Source organism: Panthera pardus, unplaced genomic scaffold (genome assembly GCF_024362965.1).
Source record: "Panthera pardus isolate Hobbes unplaced genomic scaffold, ASM2436296v1 HiC_scaffold_12, whole genome shotgun sequence".
Classification (NCBI taxonomy): domain Eukaryota; kingdom Metazoa; phylum Chordata; class Mammalia; order Carnivora; family Felidae; genus Panthera; species Panthera pardus.
This window is the reverse complement of record NW_026526677.1, coordinates 729,189-747,776: the sequence shown is the minus strand read 5'-3', so window position 1 is coordinate 747,776 and position 18,588 is coordinate 729,189. Positions and strand designations below refer to the sequence as shown.

Sequence of the window (18,588 nt, the reverse complement as noted above, 5' to 3'; positions counted from 1 at the left end):
CTGCCCCTTCAGGTGCAGACATGCACACAGGGACAGTTGTCCCTGGCAGCTGGCACACAGGGACGTTATGTGAGAGCCAAGGACTCGTGAGAGCCGAGAACAAGAACAGCCTGCGGAGGCCGGGCTCCCGCTCACTCTGGGCACGGCCCTCCGCTCCCTGACCACACCCAGAGCCCCTCCTCCCCTGGCACAAGGTCCCCACGACCCAGGAAAAGAGACCAGCTCACCTTTCAGAATCTGCTTTGCACCCACACTTAACCCTCTGATCACAAGCAGGGACCAGTCCGAGGCCACGATGGTTATGGTGAACTTACCTAAAACCCAAAGGTAAGGGAAGCCGGCCACACCCCCTCTAGAGCGGCCAGCAGCCCTGTGGCCACCAGGCCGTGCCGCAGGGGCCCGGGACAGTCATGTGCTGCAGGTGTCCCTTCACGGCCACAGGGCTGGCAAGAGACGCACGGAGTTCAGCCCGGCCAGCGTCGGCGGTCTCGCTGGCAGCCGTGCCAGCCAAACACCAGGGCTTCTAACTTCTCGACTGCGGACCCCACCCCCAGAGGGCCCTGCCGTGGGTGCCGTGCCCAGTCCGAGTGCTCTGTGCTCGCGCACCCGGGGCCTGGCCACGCGGCTGCCGCACCCGGCGTCGCCTCCCAAAACGGCCAAAGAGCCTCGTCAAGATCCGGCTGCGGCTTCTCTCAGGCGAGCGGAGGGGAGCTCTCAGCCACGCAGCAGCGGCGTTTCGGCACGATTCCAAACAAATCTACGCCCTCCTTCACACCGGTAACCTCCTGTCATCGGGAGACCGAACCACACGACGGTCCTGACCTCCACAGACACCGGTCCCGGGCCCGCTCTCCCTTCCGATTCGGCCGCAGTGCGGGCTCAGCCTTTCTTTCTGACGCACACCCCGGCCACCCCGGCCCGCCCGAAAGGTCTGAGAAGCAGGGCTGAGAGGCGCCTGTCGACTGGGGCTGTTTATTTGCGGCACGGCAAGGAGGACACACAGCAGAGACGGAGAGACACTGACACACACAGGAGCCTGATCCCGCATCCTCGACGATTAAAACTGCTCTGACAGCAATTCGCACAACCTCTGGGAGACGGTCTCTTTACTTGTGCGCAGCGTGAGGCGGTACATCTGCAACAGAACACGGCAGGTCAGCGGGCGCGCTCGGCAGAGAGCTCGGGGCCGCAGACGGCCACCCGAGCTCGTGTGCCCAGCCCTTCCCCGGAGCACCCCCGTCTCGCGGACCGAGGCCAACAGAGCAAGCCCGACGACAACAAGCGCCAGCGTGCGCGTGGAGCAGCCGGCATCTCCGAGGGCCGCGGTGCGTGCAACACCGGGCAGCCGCCCCGGAGAGCGACGGGGCAGCTTCTCGCGAAGTTACCCGCGCACAGACCCTGCGAGCCTGCCCTCCCGCCTAGGCGGCCCCCAGGCGAAGTGAACACAGGTGTGTGCACAGAGGCACAGAGCAGCTCTCCTCAAAACGGCCCCACACCGGCACAGCCCGGGTGTCCGTCAGGAGGACCAGGTCAGCCGACCGGGGCCACATCCGGCACAGGAGGGCCACGCGGCCACCGCCGCTGGAGCTCGGGGCCAGGTCAGCCCGACGGCAGGCCCCGCGGCGGCGGTCTCTAAGGGAGGCCAGGGCACTCCCTGGGGCGACAGAGACGCCACACGTGTCAGTGTAGCAGGGGCGGCCACACGGGCGTGCAGCTCTACTGCGACTCACTCCTACACTTGAGGCCTACAGATCTCGCCGTGCACGTGTTTTGCCACGAGGACGGCACGGTTTACGCGGACTTAGCGATTCCCCGGGAAGCCTGACCTGGGCTTGCAGATTTGGCTCCAAACGCAGCAAGCATCCAATCTGGGTGGTTTTGGTGTGGATGATGCCAGCCCCCACAAAATTTGCAGGATTCGGATCAACTTCTTCAAGGAGCGCAGAACCAAACCCAATGATCTGCGCAACAGAGACAGGAGCGGGGGGGGGCAGTGGACCGGGCACCGCAAGAGGCACAGCAGCCCGACCGGCCTCGCTGAAGAGCCCGAGGCAGTGTCCCCACCCTGGGAGCGCCCACAAGCAGGGCCTTACCTTAGCTTTGGTGATTTCTGTGTCCATCGGATGCTTTGCTTTGAAAATGTTCTGCACTTCCTGTTGGGGACTAGTGAGGTAGAAACAAGGGGTCACCACACTGAGCCAGGTCAGAGTTGGGGGGCCCTGCCCCTGCGCCCACCCACTCACTTGCTCAGCTGCTTCCAACGCTGAAAGAAATCCTGAGAAGCCATTTCTGTGGGCTGGAAAAATTTGTTGAGAGTGATAGGCAGCTTCACGGACACATTCTGAAAAGTCCCCCCATACCTATGGGCACACAGAGAGACGTGGTGAGCAAAGTGAATGGACAGCCGAAAAAATCTGAAACTCAACTAGAGAATCAAATTCCTAGTTTGCTGATCAATGGGGCACAGGGAGGGCCTGTGGATGGGAGCTGTCGACAGCGTGGGGGTCGAGTGTTCTGGAAGGGTGGCACTGAGCCACAGAGAGGCCTGGGCTGTCTCAGTGTGCAGACCGACGAGCCAGGCGATCACCGGCTTCTGTGCACATGCCCGGGGGCGGGAGGGGGGCTGGTGCTCTGGCCAGGCCCCGCTGGGCTCATGAGACCAGGACAGGGACGGACCTTGGGCACGAATTCCCACCATCTCGTCACTTCTCCCCCAGAGCCCATTTCCTACAACTCAAGTGGCTGAAATTGTGTACGGTTTTTCCTTCTTCCATGAGAAGAGACTAAAGAAAGCGGTTGTCTACAGAAGGAAACAAACATTTGCGTGTCGGTTTCCGTAAATTCTACAAAGCACACGGTCTTCGGTTCTCTGTGTTTCTGATTTGAAAACCCCCAAAACTTTAACCTTACAAACACCTGCAGGGAACTGGGTTTTCACACACATGCCATCACGCTCACTGAAAAAGGATAGCAGTGAACCCTAGCAGCAGCACAACACGCGGTTTTAAAAAAGACTCACGATGGCGGTGTGTGCTTGGAGAAGGGACTAGACAGCGATGCACCCCTGGGCGGCCCCCTGCAGCTGACGTCCGGAGCAGCAAGCACGAAGAGGCACCCGGACCCAGCTGGCCCGACGCCGCAGCGTGGGGCCCTCAGAACCGTAGGTCACAGCGGCCTCGAGTTTCCGCGTGCACGCGGGTGCCGGCATCTACCGGGGTTGCCCACTCGGCCCTCAGGATGCCCTCTGAAGGAAGGACGCTGAGGCTCAGCGAGGACCAAGGGCCCCCAGGGACGAAGCTGCGCCCAGGCATGGCATGTGTGATGCCAGCCCCCCCCCCCCCCCCCCCCCCCAGCTCCAGGCAGGAGCCAGCTGCTGGCTCAGCCCACAGGCCCACAGGTCCTCACCGGAACTGGATGTTGAGGACGGCGCCTCCGTGAAGTCAGACACACACTCTATGTTGACGACCTGCTGCACCTGCGCGCCACCGTCCACGGTAGGGTCCACAGGCTTGGTCTGCAAGCTCAGATGTGCATGTGTCAAGGAGGCCACGCCAACATTGGGGAAACGTGCCTGAGCCGAGCAAGCTCTGAAACCTTCTCGAAAGGGGTCCATAAGAGTCCGAGTTCATGCTCCTGATCTCGAAAGAAACCCTTAATGCAGTCAATCCTACATACACGGGTTTTTAATTTCCTTTACCATCTGTTTCCAGTTTATCTCAAAATAAAAATGGACCTGCCTGTGGTAGGTAGGTGACTGCTTCGCATGCCTCTTGTACAGGAGGCAGCATCTTCTCGGTCAAGATGGGGCATTCTTAACCCTCGCTCTGTTCGGTCGGCCCTATCCCTGGAGGAAAGATATTTGGCTACAAAGCTGGCACTAGCGGGGAGAGTTCTAACCACGTTTCTGGTACTCGTGAGGGACGAGGCTCCGGTGTGAAGAGGGCTGCTGGAAAGAAGCACAGCTCACCCCGGGGGGGGGGGGGGGGGGGGGGTTGTGCGGCACGGGGGCCCCGGCGGTCACAGGCCCCGCTCACCTGTTCTCAGCGGCTGCTCTCTCAGGGAGACTCCCAGAGAAGGAAACCAGAGCTCAGAGGGACTTAATAATGTGACAGGAGAGCTAAATAAGGGAAAACGAAAGTGACTCCAAGGAACCAAATGACCCGGGAGCAGACGCTCGAATGTCAGTTTTCCACGCGTGACCACGATAAACTCCCTATAAACTCCCGCGTGACCACGATAAGCTCCCTATAAACACAAGGGCCACTTGGAGGCGCTACAGCAGCTGGGAGCATCCCACGTCTGATAAAGAACGACTTCCTCAGAGCCCTCCTCTAAATCCCAAATGGCCATAGTGCTGGGGTGCGAGACACACGAGACCAAGGATATTCATCTGAAGGTCGTCTGAACAGATCAGTGTTGGAGTGAAATTTAAGAACTGCGTGGAGGTCTTATTTCCATAGAATATAAACATCCGACCTAGAAGGGAGAAAACAATTTCTTTCACACACATCCTGAATGTTAACCGTGAAAAACAGCAGAGTCGCTGCTGTCAGATCAGTTCCAGAGACTCGCCACTGGTGGACATGGGGTCGCGGCTTCCCCTACTGGGGTAACTCCTGCTCTCCATCTAAGGGGGAGCGTGCCTCTGTTGGGACCCTGCCCAGCCTGGGACCTGGGACGGAGGCCTTGGCCGCCACCTCCGGGGAGGCCAGGCCAGACCTGCGTCCCCGACAGCGATGCCCCTTGCCCCCACCACAGCAGCTCATGAGCCGTGTGCCGCAGACGAGGAGGACGCTCCGATGTGATCGGTTACTTAACATCGCAACAGAAACGCGTACACAAATGTTTCTAAACACGTTTATACTCTCTGAACTCGAGTGGAAAATGGACTTCAAATGCCCTGGAGGGGAACAAACCGTCCAGCACCACCCCTCCCCCAGCTGACATCGCCACCACTAGGCGTGGGGACTGTCAGGGTGCGGAGCGCAGCACCTTCACCAGAGCGAGAAGGACGCCTCAGCCCCTGCTTTCAGCACAGAGCTCCCAGGAGGTTTCTGGTAATCCTCACGATGGCCCTAAACACCCCTAGAGGGCAGGCGTCCCACTTGTCCCGTTTCCCATATTGGCACTCGCTCTTACGGAGAAAACGGGGTCCTCACGAGGCTCAGAGACGGTGCCCAAGAGGGAGGCGGGCAGTTGTCAGTCCACAAGAGCCCCCCAGCAGCACCCCAATGGTCAGCAGACATAGTTTTCTTTGGGGGGGGGGGGGCGCCAAGGGGCAGACTTACAAGCTTTTTTAAAAAAACTGTGATAAAATACACAAACACAGAAAAGTACTGTCTTCACCAACTCTAAGCACACAGCTCAGGGGCACTAAGCACATTCACACTGTTGTGTGGCCGTCCCCACCCTCGGTCTCGAGAACTTTCCATCTTCCCAAAAGGCAACTCTGTCCCTGTGAAACACTGACCCCCAGCCCGGGCGCCCACCGTCCACTCTGTCTCAGGAATATGGAGACTCCAGGGGCCTCGTGTGAGTGGATCACACGTGAGCATCACGTCCCCCGGGTCCACCCACGTGGTGGCAGGTGTCAGAACGTCCCTCCTCGTCAGGCTGAGTGACCGTCCAGGGAGCGGACGGACCACCTCTATCTATTCAGCTCTCGGTTCTTTGGGGAAATAGGAACTGGGGGTCACACGCTCGTTCCAGTTCCAATGTTTGGAGGAACCGCCACGCTGTCCTCCGCGGCAGCTGCACCGGCTCACGTTCCCGCCGACGGGGCCCGAGGGTCCGTCCGCCGCATCCTCGGCACACGTGTGGTCCCTGCGGTTTCGACAGCCGCCATCCTGATGGGCGTGGGGCGGCACCTTACTTCTGATCGGCACTTCCCTGATTATTAGTGATGTGGTCATCTTTCCAGGTGCTGGTCGGTCAGGTGTCTGTCTTCTTTGGAGAAATGCCTGTTCAAGTCCTCTGCCCATTTTTTAATGGGGTTGTTCTTCTGCTGTTAAATTCAAATTCTGTATATATTCTATCCTGGAGACTAAACCCTTATCAGATGTAAGATTTACAAATATTTTCTGCCCATATCATCATCTGAGTGAGGAGTTTTTTTCGTTAAATAATTAAACACATACCTAAATTCTGCCGAAATTCAGACTTCAATCCAATTTGAAGCAACTGGTTTTCAAACAACACACCATTATTTTTACAGACAAACCTAGAGAAAAGGGACAGCATGTGAGTCACTCCAAGGCACCCCATGAAAATATAAAGATTTTTTTTGAAGAAGGGTTTAACAAACAAAAAGGCCAGGAAAAACCTCTATGGGACACGAGATAAAGGAAAAGTAGGAAAATACTCAAGGGAACACCAGTGAAAGCGCCCTCCAGAGACAGAACCGGCGCACCAGAGACATGACCGCACGGGAGAGGGCAGGTCGGTGTTCTGCCCGTGAACATGCCGGTCCACAACAGCCGGCTTCTCCACAAGTCCCTCAGGTGCCCCAGGGCGCAGCACACACTCCCAGGCCAGCCGGACCCCAGGCTGTCCCATCTGACGCAGGGTGCTGGCCACAACTCTGGGGGTGACTGCTAGCACCGCAGCCCGCACACGAAGGACTCACGATCCAGAGCGGGCAGTGGGGCGGCACGGTGTCTCGTGGAGCCCTCTGGGGCATCCAGGGGACCGAGAGACAGACGCCCCGTGGCAGCAGCCCCCACGGCCCAAAATCTCCAAGTCCCACCGTGCTGCCGGCCTGGCAAAGCTCAGAGTCAGCACTCCCTGCCCCCCTCCTGCTTCGCATAAAGGGCCTGCGGGCACCCTGCGGATGACGTTCGTGTGCACGCGACCCCTGGCGTCGAGCACGGTCTCAGCACAGGCAGCAGGAGGCACAGCTCCTTCAGAGACGGTCGGGCCTGGTCCTCCCTCCATACCTGCTCCACGGAGCCGTGCTCCCCTGGGACCCCAAGGCTGCCCTTCGCCTCATCCGGCACTCCCCATCTCAGCACCACGGGCTCTCTCTCCGGCTCGAGCCCCACGCGAAGCCTCACAAGGTCAAATGCCGTCCATTCCGTATGCACAACCTTCTGCACACGCTTGCCCAGAACTGAGCCCAAGGGGACAGAAAGAAGTGACCGGGCAGCAGAGCCCCTCACATCCCCGCCCCTGCAGACCCGAGGAGGGGGCAGCCCATAGTGCCCCACCCTCAGATCCAAGGCCCTGTAGCGCACGTAGCACTGCTGGCTTGGGCTGAACCACTTTAATCTGACATTTGCCAAGGAGATGGCAAGGGCACTGACTGATGGCCCACTAGGTGACAGTCAAGGGCTGGCTGGATAGCTGTTTCTTAAAGGGTCACCCCAACCAAAACCTGACCCTGTGGGATTACAGGTTTATAACAAGCACCTGTGACAGCCTCGGGAGAACGCAACCTTCCCCCACCGCCAGCGGCGCTGGTCCCAAAGCACCCTTCACTTGCACCTACACCCGGCCCACAGCAGACCCCTCACCACCCCTCTGAGGCCACAGCACGGCCCAGACAGCCAGAACCACACACACACACACACACACACACACACACACACACACACACACCACCCCCCCACCCCGGGCTGGGGGCCTGGAAGCGGGCAAGCTGCCGAGCAAATGGCTCCAAGGGTTCCCACCGTAGACACCCGCCCCCCAGGCCTCCCACCCCGTCGTGCACACGAGGAAGCCCGTGGCCCGGGCACCACGTGCACCTGCACACACAGCAAGGACCAAGAACGCTGGGGAAAGCCCCTGCCCGGGCCACCACCCAGACCAGCAGGCCCAGCTTCGAGCAGGCACTGTCCCGGGGACGCACGCCGCTCCAGCACCAAGGGCCTCGCAGCCTGGGGTCTGCAGTGCTTTCCAATCTCCAACGCGGCACTTCTGGAAGCCACCGACGGCAACGTGCACCCGTCCAAACCCACCTCGCCTCATCATCTTCGACGAGCAGCAGGAAGTAAGAATTCGCACGCGGCATGGACACCAAGACACAGGGCAACTGCGCAAGCGCACGAGTCCCGCTGCTGTCGTCAGACTCAGGAGAACGAGGGGCCGCTCAGTAAAGGTGCTCCTCTCCGGCCGGCGTGCCCCTGCACCCAGGCCGAGCCCTCCCACACCCCCTGCGGGACTTGAGACCGGCAGGGACTCGAGGGACAGAGAGCCAACAGGGGAAAGGTATGGAACCGCACAGCTAACGGAGCAGGAAGAGAAACACGCTGAGCAGAGCAGCAGCGGGGGGTGCAGGGGCCCGTCCGGGGCTCGTGGGCAGTGGGGGCTACGCACAGCCAGGCACGTGGCGCCTCCAGGAAGGTGAGACAGGAAGCCAGAAAGACCACATTGGCTGTGGGGGGCAGTGCGTGCCTCGGGACACAGGAAGGCTGGGACTGAGGGCGCGACTGAGAGTGTGTGTTAACAAGAAAGCAGAGGTTGGGCGCCCGCAAGGCACACACAAAGAGGGACCGACGTCGGGGGCCAGAAGGGGCGCGACCGCACGGCAGGGTGCGGAGCCAGAGGGGCACGGTCGCAGGCGGGTGAGAGGCCAGCATGCGCCTCAGAAACGCGGACGGCCAGTGCCTGAAGCTCTTCCTTTCCACCCGATCTTCCTGGTGACGGTGAGCTACCCGCACCTCGTGAAAACTGACGACCTGTGGAGCTGTGGGGGTGGTTCTGGAGCAACCCCACCCAGCAGGCCGGTGCCCTGAGCTTTTCCAGGGCGGGCCTGGGCAGTAAGGACCAGCTTATGCGGACCGTGGGCCCTGGGTGGTCAGAGCAGGAAAGAGTCCCTGTGTCGAGAACACGGGAGACCAACTACCTGGCAAAGTTGTCTTCGGAGCCGGGAGCCAGTGGCGCGACCGCAGAGGGTGAGTCTGAGAATACATCCACGAGCAGCCCGCCGGAGGACGGTGGGGGGCCCGCAGGCGCAGGGGGCGCGGCCCCCAGACCCAAGAGGTCCGCCGATGGAGAAGGCGTGGACTGGAAAACAGGGAGGGAGAGGGTGAGCGGGGAAACTCCTGGCACGCCACGGCCTAGCAAGCGCGAGTGCCCGCGCCTCCCCTCCAGGGATCACAGCCAGGCTGCGCGGGGCAAGGGCCCAGCACGTGAGGGGAGACTGCAACCCCAGAGCCAAGTCTGAAGATCGGTCACCATCTCACACAACTGCAAAGACAGCCAAACTTTTTTTGTGACGATCATCTGAATGGGGAAAAAAAGTTCTGAAAACACTTTTGCCATAAAAGAGACCAAAAAGAAACGAGACCACGCACGTTACTGTCGACGTTCCAGAGTGAGACTGAGTTTGAAGAGACAAAGAAGTGGGCAAGCTACTTTGGGTGCGTTCTTGGTTTAGCCACGTGTTAGGCCTTATGGAGTTATAGAGGACAAATAGACGAAAAGCCTACAGACCATTTTTTCTTTAAATGATTACTTTTTGATCCGAGGCAAAAGAAAAAGCCACCGAGGGCCACGCACAACACAAACCACTCACCCAAGCTGACACTCACACTTTGACCCCGCACCCCTATAAACACGTGGGGCTCTGCTTACGACCAGGGGCCATGTCGCCGCAAGAACCAGGGATGAGCCGCTCTGCCTTGAGGACTCGTCTTGAGTGACCTCTGAATGTCCCACTGAGCATTCGTGAAGGTCAAAATCAGTTTATCCGAGACTGCACCCGGCTTCATTTTACGTTACTGCGCTCACACTCTGGTCGGGCTTAACCCACGTCCATCTTTCCAGAACACAACTACCCTGAAGGGACAGCTGAGGGAGGCCAAGTACTCTCCTCCTGCCCCCCCACCCCTACCCCCGGCGTGTGGGCACGCCCACTCTGGGCACTGGCCAGGCACACCTCGGGCCAGGCCTCTGACGGCCACCTGCTTCCAGTGTGGCCGTGCTGAGCAGTTACACATGAAAATCAACGTTAGTATAAATAACTGCCCGTTTCTCTTTCAGGTTAAGTTAAAGGATTTCTAAAAAATTACATCCTAGGTATGTCATATCACATACGACTTCTATTCCAAGATAAACGAGGCGTTACAAAACGTGTGCTCTGCGTGACGGCCCCTCCTTCCCAGCCCTGCCGAGGCTCCCCTCAGGAAGCGGAGAGTCTGGGAGAGGAGGAGCCTGGGGGACGGGGACCCCAGAGGAGCTGTCAGAGGAGGTATCAGGAGCCAGCGGCATCTGGACGTGGCCTGTCAAGGTGGTTCCTGCCCCTCACTGCACCTGCAGCGGCATTCCTGGGAGCACAGCCACTCACAGGACACTGTTTTTTACTGACACTGTTGCCATAGGAGTCTGCCCACCTGAGGAGGGTCAGGGGCAGAACTCAGGTGGCTTTGAACCTGGCTCTGAATTATGCAAGGAAGGTATCTGGCATAGCTGACAAACTACAGCCTACGTGGGAGTTATGGGGACTGTGTCGCCTCTGCCATCTATTGAAAGATCTTTACCACTGGTTCCCGAATAACGGTTCACACGCTTCTGACAATAGGCAAATCTTTTGTCCAATGAAGTCAAATATGTGCCCTGAAAGTTACAACAGACAAAAGCAAGGCTGTTCTGCTGGGAAGACCCACCTGGACAGCCACGCCCTGCCCAGGTCCCACATCGAGCTCTGCCCCAAGGCAGGCGTGCAGAGACCCACTGCCCCTTGGCTGCCTCCTCCCTCCCCCAGGAGGCCCGGTGAGGCCTGAATACAGGGCTCACGGCAGGCCCAGGATCCTCGGCTTGAGGGCCAGACACACGGTCAAAGGGACACACAAGTAGACCAGGGGAGAGGCCACAGACCCCATCAAGGAGCACAACGGCTCAGGCATAATCACGCCCTTGACAAGCCAGCCCCCAAGGCCTCGGTCTGTCTGCACACAGGCGCATGTCACCTCTGACACTCCTCTTCACAAAGGCCACCTGATATCATTAAGAGGCATTATTCACACCCCTGGGCCAAGATCCCAGAGACGACACAAAGCTCTCCAGGCCTCCTCCCAGAACGGACAAGCAGAAAGCCCACAGTCCTGGGGAGCTGGTCATGGCGCCCAGCTGGCGGTCACGGGGCAGGGCCGGCGTGTGCGTTCCCACGAAGCTGTCGCTCGAGCCAGGGAGAGAAAAGAAACAAATACAACTCTCAAAATGACACCTCCCCCAGACAGACGCACATCAAAAGACAGGTCTTCGTTTATACGTGAATGCCCTCACCACGTCACACAGAAAAGGGAAACCGGCCCCAACCCAAGTCACTGCTGAAAACCTCTAAGAACAGGATAAGGTGTGAGGTGGGTCCGCTCTACACCAACAAAGAGCAGCCGGACGGCCTCCTACGCAAGGCAGTCCCACAGAAGAAGCGAGCGCTCACATCGTCTGAACCACTCAGGACAGAGAGGAGATGGGAGGGGACTGTAGGCCCGAGACGGCAGTCTGAAGGCCAGTCTGGAAGATGAGGCCCAGGCACCGGGGGGGGGGGGGGGGGGAGCACCTTCTGAGGTCAGAGGTGAAGGAGAGGCGAGGGCTTGGCCGGGTCCCACCACTGCGTTCTCGGCACACACCTCACACCTAACAACACATTCTCCCCAGGGGGCAAATGCTCTGCTGGTGCCGAATCTCGGGGAGCCGGCGACCCAGGAGCTCATGCGGGCGTCGCCACCAGAAAGGGACCCACCGCGGCGCTGGCCGGGGCAGGCTCGGGGCCCCCGTTGACAGCGGCGCTCCTCTCCCGCTTGGCCTCCTCCAGACCCGTGGCTGTGTCCGGGCCCTTCTTCTTCTTGAGCTTGGCCAGAATGGAGGACTGGCGCTCCGGAAACGGCGGCATCTCCTCCAGGACGGTCGCCTGGAGGAAGAAGCCCGGAGTCACGGCGGCGGAAAGCCCCGCAGCTCCCGGCCCCAGGGCGAGGGACGGTGCGGCAGGGGTTCTCCGAGCCACCGGGGCCTACCAGGATGTCGGTGCTGGCCACCGTGCTGAGCCGCAGGTACTCCACGGCCCGCTGCTGCAGCTCGACGTCGGCGTTCTTCAGCTGGCTGTCACTGCGCAGCACGTCCTGAATGGTGGTCTTCACCTCCGGGAACAGGTTCACGAACTTGATGTAGGTGGACAAGAGCAGCGCCCTGGTGGGGACGCTGCACAGGTGGAACTTGGAGTGCAGCAGGTGGAACTGGATCAGGGGGCTGTGGGGCACAGACGGGACGGGAGCGCGTCGTCCGTGTCCCCCTGCCCCTGCGCCCACGCACCTCACCCACGGGCGCGAGCGAGGAGTGGCTCTGGGGAACGGCCCCTGCGCTAGACCAGAACCGCTCCCGCGCAGGCAGGCGTGCGCCTCCTGTCCCACACAAGAGCACGCTTCCCTGTGGCAATGGGAGCCACGTGACCACGCATCTATTGTCAACAAGAGTCCTGACTTTTGTACGGCTTGAACGAGAATAAAAACACACGAATCCGGAGCGGAAGTGCTCTTGCCCTGCTGTCCCAACAAGCAGGTGAGGACACCTGTCAACCTCCCCTCGGCCGCCAGGTGAGAACCAGGAAGCACGGAGCCGGCATCACGGCGCGATGCTCACACCGGCTCCCACGGGGTCTCTCACCTGGATCTGGGGTCCCCAGCTATCAAGTTTCCAAACTCTCCCAGGATGTAGCCTCCCACTTTGACCAGGTTCTCGTGGCACGCCGGGGCCTGAAGAGCCTGTGAAACCGTGAGCACTGTGAGCCTGATGCACAGGGGCTCGCGGCACAGGTAGAAGAGCTGGGAGGCGTCTGACGGCAGGGTAAAGTCGCTGGGAGGTGGTGGGGCACCGGGCCCACACGGGGTTCAGGCCGCCCTCCCGCACGGCCTGTTTTTCACGTTAGTGCGAGCTTCCGCCAGAGCTGCCCCGAGACCCTCCGGCTTTAGTATCTGCCCCTTCCCTGCCTTCCCGCCACTTCAGCAGGTAGGTCAGTAGCAGGGAAGCGCCAAAGGCAGAAATGCGGCCAATGCCAGCCCCGGAACAACAGCCACGCTCTACTCGGGCCCCAGGCGGGGGCAGGTGCACACCAGCATCCTCCAGGGGGCACACGCCCCTCACCAATGGAGACCCTGCACGTGCTGGAGATAAGGCTCAAGCAGAGGTGGTGTCCACAGCATAGGAGCCGGGACCTCCCAGAACGGTGGGCAGGAGACACAGGGAGGCCAGCGACGCCCGCCAGAACCCCACGCCCTATCCCGAGGGCGCGTCTGGGCCGTACCTCGAACACCGTCTTGGCAGCGTAGCCCTGCACGTCGTCGCGGTTGATGACAATCTGAATGACGCGGTACCACACCTCTTCGCTCACGTAGTCGCCGGCGATCCGGATCAGGTTCAGGATGGTGTCCACGTACCACGTGTAGTCCACAGCGTACTTCTCCGCCAAGATGGCAACTTTCAGCACCTGCAGGGTGCGGACGCTCAGGGCAGCCGCTCTGGGCCCCGCAGCCGCCAGCGCCACGTCAACTCGAGGGCCTCGGAAGGACCTGAACGCGTGTGCCAAAGCTCGGGTGTGCAAGAAGCTTCCACCACATTCTCAAGGGAGCCCAGAAAGTTGAGATTTGCAGATTTCACTGGGGAAAGCCAAACTGCCCTCCAGGAATAGACCGGGAGAGACACGGTCCAGCCAGGTCATGGCGACCCTGCACCGCCGCCACGGACCAGAGCCTGGGCAGCCCTTCCCAGCAAGCCCGCCTTCGGGGCGGCAGGGCTCTCTGGGTTCTCCTGCTCTGGCCAGCCTCCCTCAACTCTGCACGGGGGACCCCACCCACTCATTTACCCCCACGCCCTCCAGAGGACTCTGCGGGCCATACGCACTGCCCAGGGGCAATGGCACTGGGCTGACCCAAAGCAGACCCTCGTCCCCACCCACGCCACCTTCTTAGGGCACCAAGCCCCCCAGACAGCACCAGCCGCCAACGCTAGACCGTGTCCCTCACGCAGCTGCCTGTCTTTACCTCCCTGCCGCGTCGCCCTCCTGAATGCGCCCCCAGATCTCCTGCTGGGGCCTGGACCACCACCCACCTGCTCTGCCCATTCTCTGGCCTCCGCGGCGACCCTCCACAGTGATCCTAGAGCATCATTCCAAAATTCAGGCCGCATCACTGCCCTCCGTCGGCTTCAATCCTTCGAGCCCAGAGCTCACCCCGAAGCTGAGCACTCGGGGCCTCTCACCGTGACACGGGACAGCAGCCTCACTGCCTCTGCCATACATGCCCTGCTCCCACCGGACGGAGCCGCCTCCTTGCCACCCAGCTGCCCACCCCCAAGTACCGTCATCCTCTCAGGACGAGCTCACTGCCACCTCCTGCAGAACCCCCCAGCACTCCATGACAGCCACTCCCGAGGGCCCCCCCGGGGTCCAGAGCCCTGCCTCTGCCAATCCTCACCCACGCTACAGGCGCTCCACCACCTTGCCTATGACCTGCACTCCTCGTGGACAGAAAGGCCCCGCCATGGGCAGGGCAAGCAGCACGTCCAGGTACGGACGCCCAGCAGCTAACACAACCACAGGACGCATGATACGACACACCAGGCTGGACAGACGGCCAGACAGAGCATTTACCGCAAACTCAGAAGATCTGTCTTACCCCTCGTATGACTGAAGCTAACTGAGCAATGCCATTCACCGTGTAAAAGGGAGTAAGAGCCAACACGGAACCGGTTAACATTCAAAACCTTAAAAACCTACCCAGGGGTACCTGGGTGGCTCAGTCGGTTAAGCGTCCGACTCTTAACTTCAGCTCAGGTCATGATCTCACAGTTTGCGTCTGGTTCTGCACTGACAGCCCAGAGCCTGCTTGAGATTCTTCCCCCCTCTCTCTGCCCCTTCCCTTGCTTGCTCGAGCTTGCGTGCTCCCTCTCTCTCTCTCACTCTCTTTCTCTAGCTCTCTCAAAAATAAACAAGACTTACAAAAAAAAAAAAAAAAAAACCCACCTAATCACACAGAAGACCATGGCCCCTCTTGTCTCAGCTCAGGACACACAGAACCACGATGGTAACAGTGCCCCAGTGAGTACAGTCCCCAGAACCTGCTGCACCCGCACAAACGGGAGCCCAGGCCCTGCTGCCTGGCCACACTCTAAACGTGACCCCACCCCTACCCCACAACGGACTCCCCTCTCCCTGCACGTCTATTCTTAGATCTTGCACCCCGTCCCTCCTGTCCCCCTGAAGTGCCTGCGTCCTCTCTCCTGGCTGGTCACCCCTGTCCCTCCTGTCCCCCCGAAGTGCCTGTGTCCTCTCTCCTGGCTGCTCAGCGGTTCAGCTCCAGGGCTGCTTCCTCTGAGAAGCCTTCCTTGACCTTCTTTCTTCTCCAGGGCAGCCCCGCTCTTCATCAAAGCATGCCCACGTGGTAATTAGGCCACGCCACTCAGCACTAAAGAGCCAGTACCTGCCCCAGCCTGGCCACAGGGGCCAGAGCCATTAGTAAATGATCCCCTAGAAGCCTGAGTGTCCAGCTATATGCGGAGCCACATGGGCTCAGAAGCTCCCAGCCTCTCATTTCCAAGCCCAACAGCAGCCCAGGAGCAATGCTGAGAGTCAGCTGTGGGGAGCTCTGACGCTGGGCACTTGCCCCCAGAGTTCCCAAGGAGGCCTCAACGGCACTTTGCTCCCCAGAAAGACAAATAAGACACACTTTTCATAGGATGAGAGGCTGCGGGACCGCTAACCTTAGCAGCTGACCCCTTCACACAGGCTCACGCTGAGCCCTCTGTGAATCACACACACGCTCGGGGCCCCTCTCTGCTGGCCACAGGCTACCTGTATCATGATCAGCGCTTCTCACGATAAGTATTTGCGGAACTCTTGGCAATCTGTTTGGCGTGCACACCCGCTTCGCCGATGGTGGCTGAGCTCGATGCATCCGAGAGAGGCAGGAGCACAGGCTGAGCACATAGGCAGTAAGGCAAGGGTCAAACTTACAGAGCGGTGCCCACAAGTCTGCACTCTTACTCACCTGCGTCGCAAAACTACCTCACTGTGAGGGTCCCTGTTAGCAAGGGCTGTTTCAAGTCATTTCCAAAAGCCTGCAAGGCTCCCCTGAGAACGCGGCCTGGAAGCTTAAGCAGAGGGATCTCGACCCAGGACCTAGCGGATTCCCGATCAAGCGCCAGGGCAGAATCACACACTCTAAGGAAAGGAAGTCCTGTGGTGGCAGCGTGGCGGCCTTCAGACTCACAATCTCTTCCCGGATGGAATAGTCGGCCGTCTCCAAGTAGCTCAGCATCTCGGCCACAATCTGCTGGGCGTTGCTGCGGTCACACATGGCGTAGAGGAGGTCCACGGCCCGCTGCCGCACACTCACGTCCCGCTCCGTCTGGGGGCGCGAGGCAGAGTGAAAAGCCGCACGAGCAGAGCCCGGGCCAGGTGGCCAGGCCACGCGGCTCAGGCACCCGACTCCGTCCCAACACTTACCTGCGCACTGCCCCCACTCCCCGTCTGGATCTCGGGACCACCCCCCTCCCCGCGACAGACAGGTCACACGGAGCCCCTCGCTCCTTGACTCTCCCCACCCAGAATCCAGCCCCGTCCCTGGGGGGCAGTCAGAGGCCTCTACTGTATGGTCCCAGACTGGCACCTTCTGCCTCCCCCGGGAGCTTCTCAGAGCGCTGCTCTCGGGCCCCACCCCACACCTGCTCTTCAGCCTCTGCTGCGGAGTAAGACCCCAGCTGCCCCTCGGCACGGGACAGCCCGGGAAGCACCGCTGCAGGACCACGGGCCAGAGCAAGGGCAAGTCTTTCTGAGACTGGCAGTGACTGATAACGAACACCAAAAGCAGGGCCAGGCCCTCGTGTGGCCTCTCGTTCAAAACACACACCAAAAATGCGAGCACACAAAGGAACGGGGTCAGGCCAGGAACAGAACAACGGGCTCTGTGGCCTCCCCCCTGGCCTCGCGTTCTCCAGCGCACCTAGCGCGGCAAGGAGAACGCAGGGGTGCTGTCACGGCCGAGCCTGCGGAGCGAGCCCACACGGCCTGCTCTGGAGGCTCACAGAGGCAGGTAACAGGCGCAAGTAACCTCAACCTGGCTCTTCAACTCTGGAATTTTAATCCCTTGAGAAAAGCGGATTTTCTTTTGCGAATGGTGACTTTGCTCAGAGACAAGGACGAGATGTTTTATCTTTCTACCAAAAAGAACAGTTTGTGTTGATTCAAACACCTATCGTGACTCGGGTACGCGCGGGACTCGGCGCTGGGTACCATGTGCTCTCAGCCCGCCTCACAGAGGACAGACCCCCGGGGACACGGCAGCGAGAGCCCGAGGACAGAGCACTCGCCTTCAGCGCGTTGATGACCGTCTCGATGTGCGTCTTGACGGCTTCGTGGGAGAACTCGGAGCTGGCCAGCGTGCACATGCTCTCCAGGGCCAGGTAGCGGAGGTTGGTCTCCCGGTGCTGCAGGAACTGGCCCAGCTGGTTACAGGCGCGCACCAGCAGGTTCGGCTCGCTGCACGGGCAGGAGAAGAGGGGGGCGGCTGGGGGCTCCTCGGTAGGAGCCTCACAGACAGGGCCACGCACAGGTCGGCGAGGCGGGTGGCATTCGCGGCCACGGCACTGCTAGAGGAGACCTCGGGGCCCCCACACCGGAAGCCACGGACCCAAACCCTGAGGTCGGTTTCGCAGCGGCTCAGCTCGCTGCCCCCTCGCGCGCAGGATTCCACAACTTCAAAGAGGCGGTGGCGGCGGAGGCGCCGTCCCAAACCAAGCTCCTCCTGAGCCTCGGCGCCGAGCTGGCGGAGGGAACGCTCCGGGCTCTCGCCGAGCGGCCGGAAACGTCACCTCAGCCAGAGGCAGCCAGCCGTGGTGAACGGCTGAACACGGGCCTTGCCGTGGGAAGAGTCCCGAGAGCCGCGTGCACAGAGGCAGACACGAGAGGTGGGTCCCGAAGCGCCAGCCGCCAAGAAGTTTCCGCCACCCTGCTGCTCACTCTCCGCTTTACCTTCGTGATGTTGTGGCTCTTTAAACGCATTCAATAAAGACCAAAAGGCTTCCTCTGACCTCTAAAGTTTTCTTTTCAACAGTTCCCAACCCTGCTGAAGTAGGACTCTCAGACTGAGTTTCTGTGACGAGAAACTACGTCTGTCCAAAAACGTCGAGGCGGAAGGTGGCCGGGAGAGGGTGGGCCACGCCTACCGTGCCCCCACACCACCTTGGGTGGAGCGCAGCAGCGGGCACTGGTGGGGGCCCTGGCGGCGTCTCCCACAGCCCCGCATGGGAGCCACCCCGGCACGCTAACGGGAATGCTAAAACAAGGCACTGGGCTCAAGGCCACGGGCAGGAAGTCAGGCTACAGGAGCTGAGAAGAAAACGCAAGGAAGCAAACCATCCATCCCCCATCCCCAATCTCTCTGCTCGCTGACACACTCGGCCACGGCCACCACATCCCCACAAAGGCCTCAAACCAACGCTGGCTGTCGCTTCGTGCCGCAGGAAGGCAAACGGGGACACACACGGACAGGCCCCCGCCCCCCTTCCTGTGCGGTCACGGGACAAGCCAGGCAGCAGCAGGGTGCTCGGGACAAACAGGAGAGGCCCTCGGGGAAAGGTAACACCGCGACAGATGGTGCG

At 60.4% G+C, this 18,588-nt stretch overlaps 1 protein-coding gene across 1 annotated transcript in view; it reads right to left on the bottom strand.

Annotated features, from left to right (window-relative positions):
- Positions 1 to 945: 945 nt before the first annotated feature.
- AP2A2 (adaptor related protein complex 2 subunit alpha 2) overlaps positions 946 to 18,588 on the bottom strand; it is an 84,995-nt gene continuing 67,352 nt past the window's right edge. The window contains 15 exon segments of the mRNA XM_053899286.1: positions 946 to 1,135; positions 1,827 to 1,961; positions 2,094 to 2,163; positions 2,244 to 2,360; positions 3,406 to 3,424; positions 3,427 to 3,528; positions 4,387 to 4,476; positions 6,138 to 6,220; positions 8,843 to 9,003; positions 11,684 to 11,851; positions 11,955 to 12,186; positions 12,601 to 12,698; positions 13,238 to 13,420; positions 16,200 to 16,337; positions 17,299 to 17,467. Coding sequence (XP_053755261.1) covers positions 1,058 to 1,135; positions 1,827 to 1,961; positions 2,094 to 2,163; positions 2,244 to 2,360; positions 3,406 to 3,424; positions 3,427 to 3,528; positions 4,387 to 4,476; positions 6,138 to 6,220; positions 8,843 to 9,003; positions 11,684 to 11,851; positions 11,955 to 12,186; positions 12,601 to 12,698; positions 13,238 to 13,420; positions 16,200 to 16,337; positions 17,299 to 17,467 — 1,843 coding nt within the window. The 3' untranslated portion in view covers positions 946 to 1,057.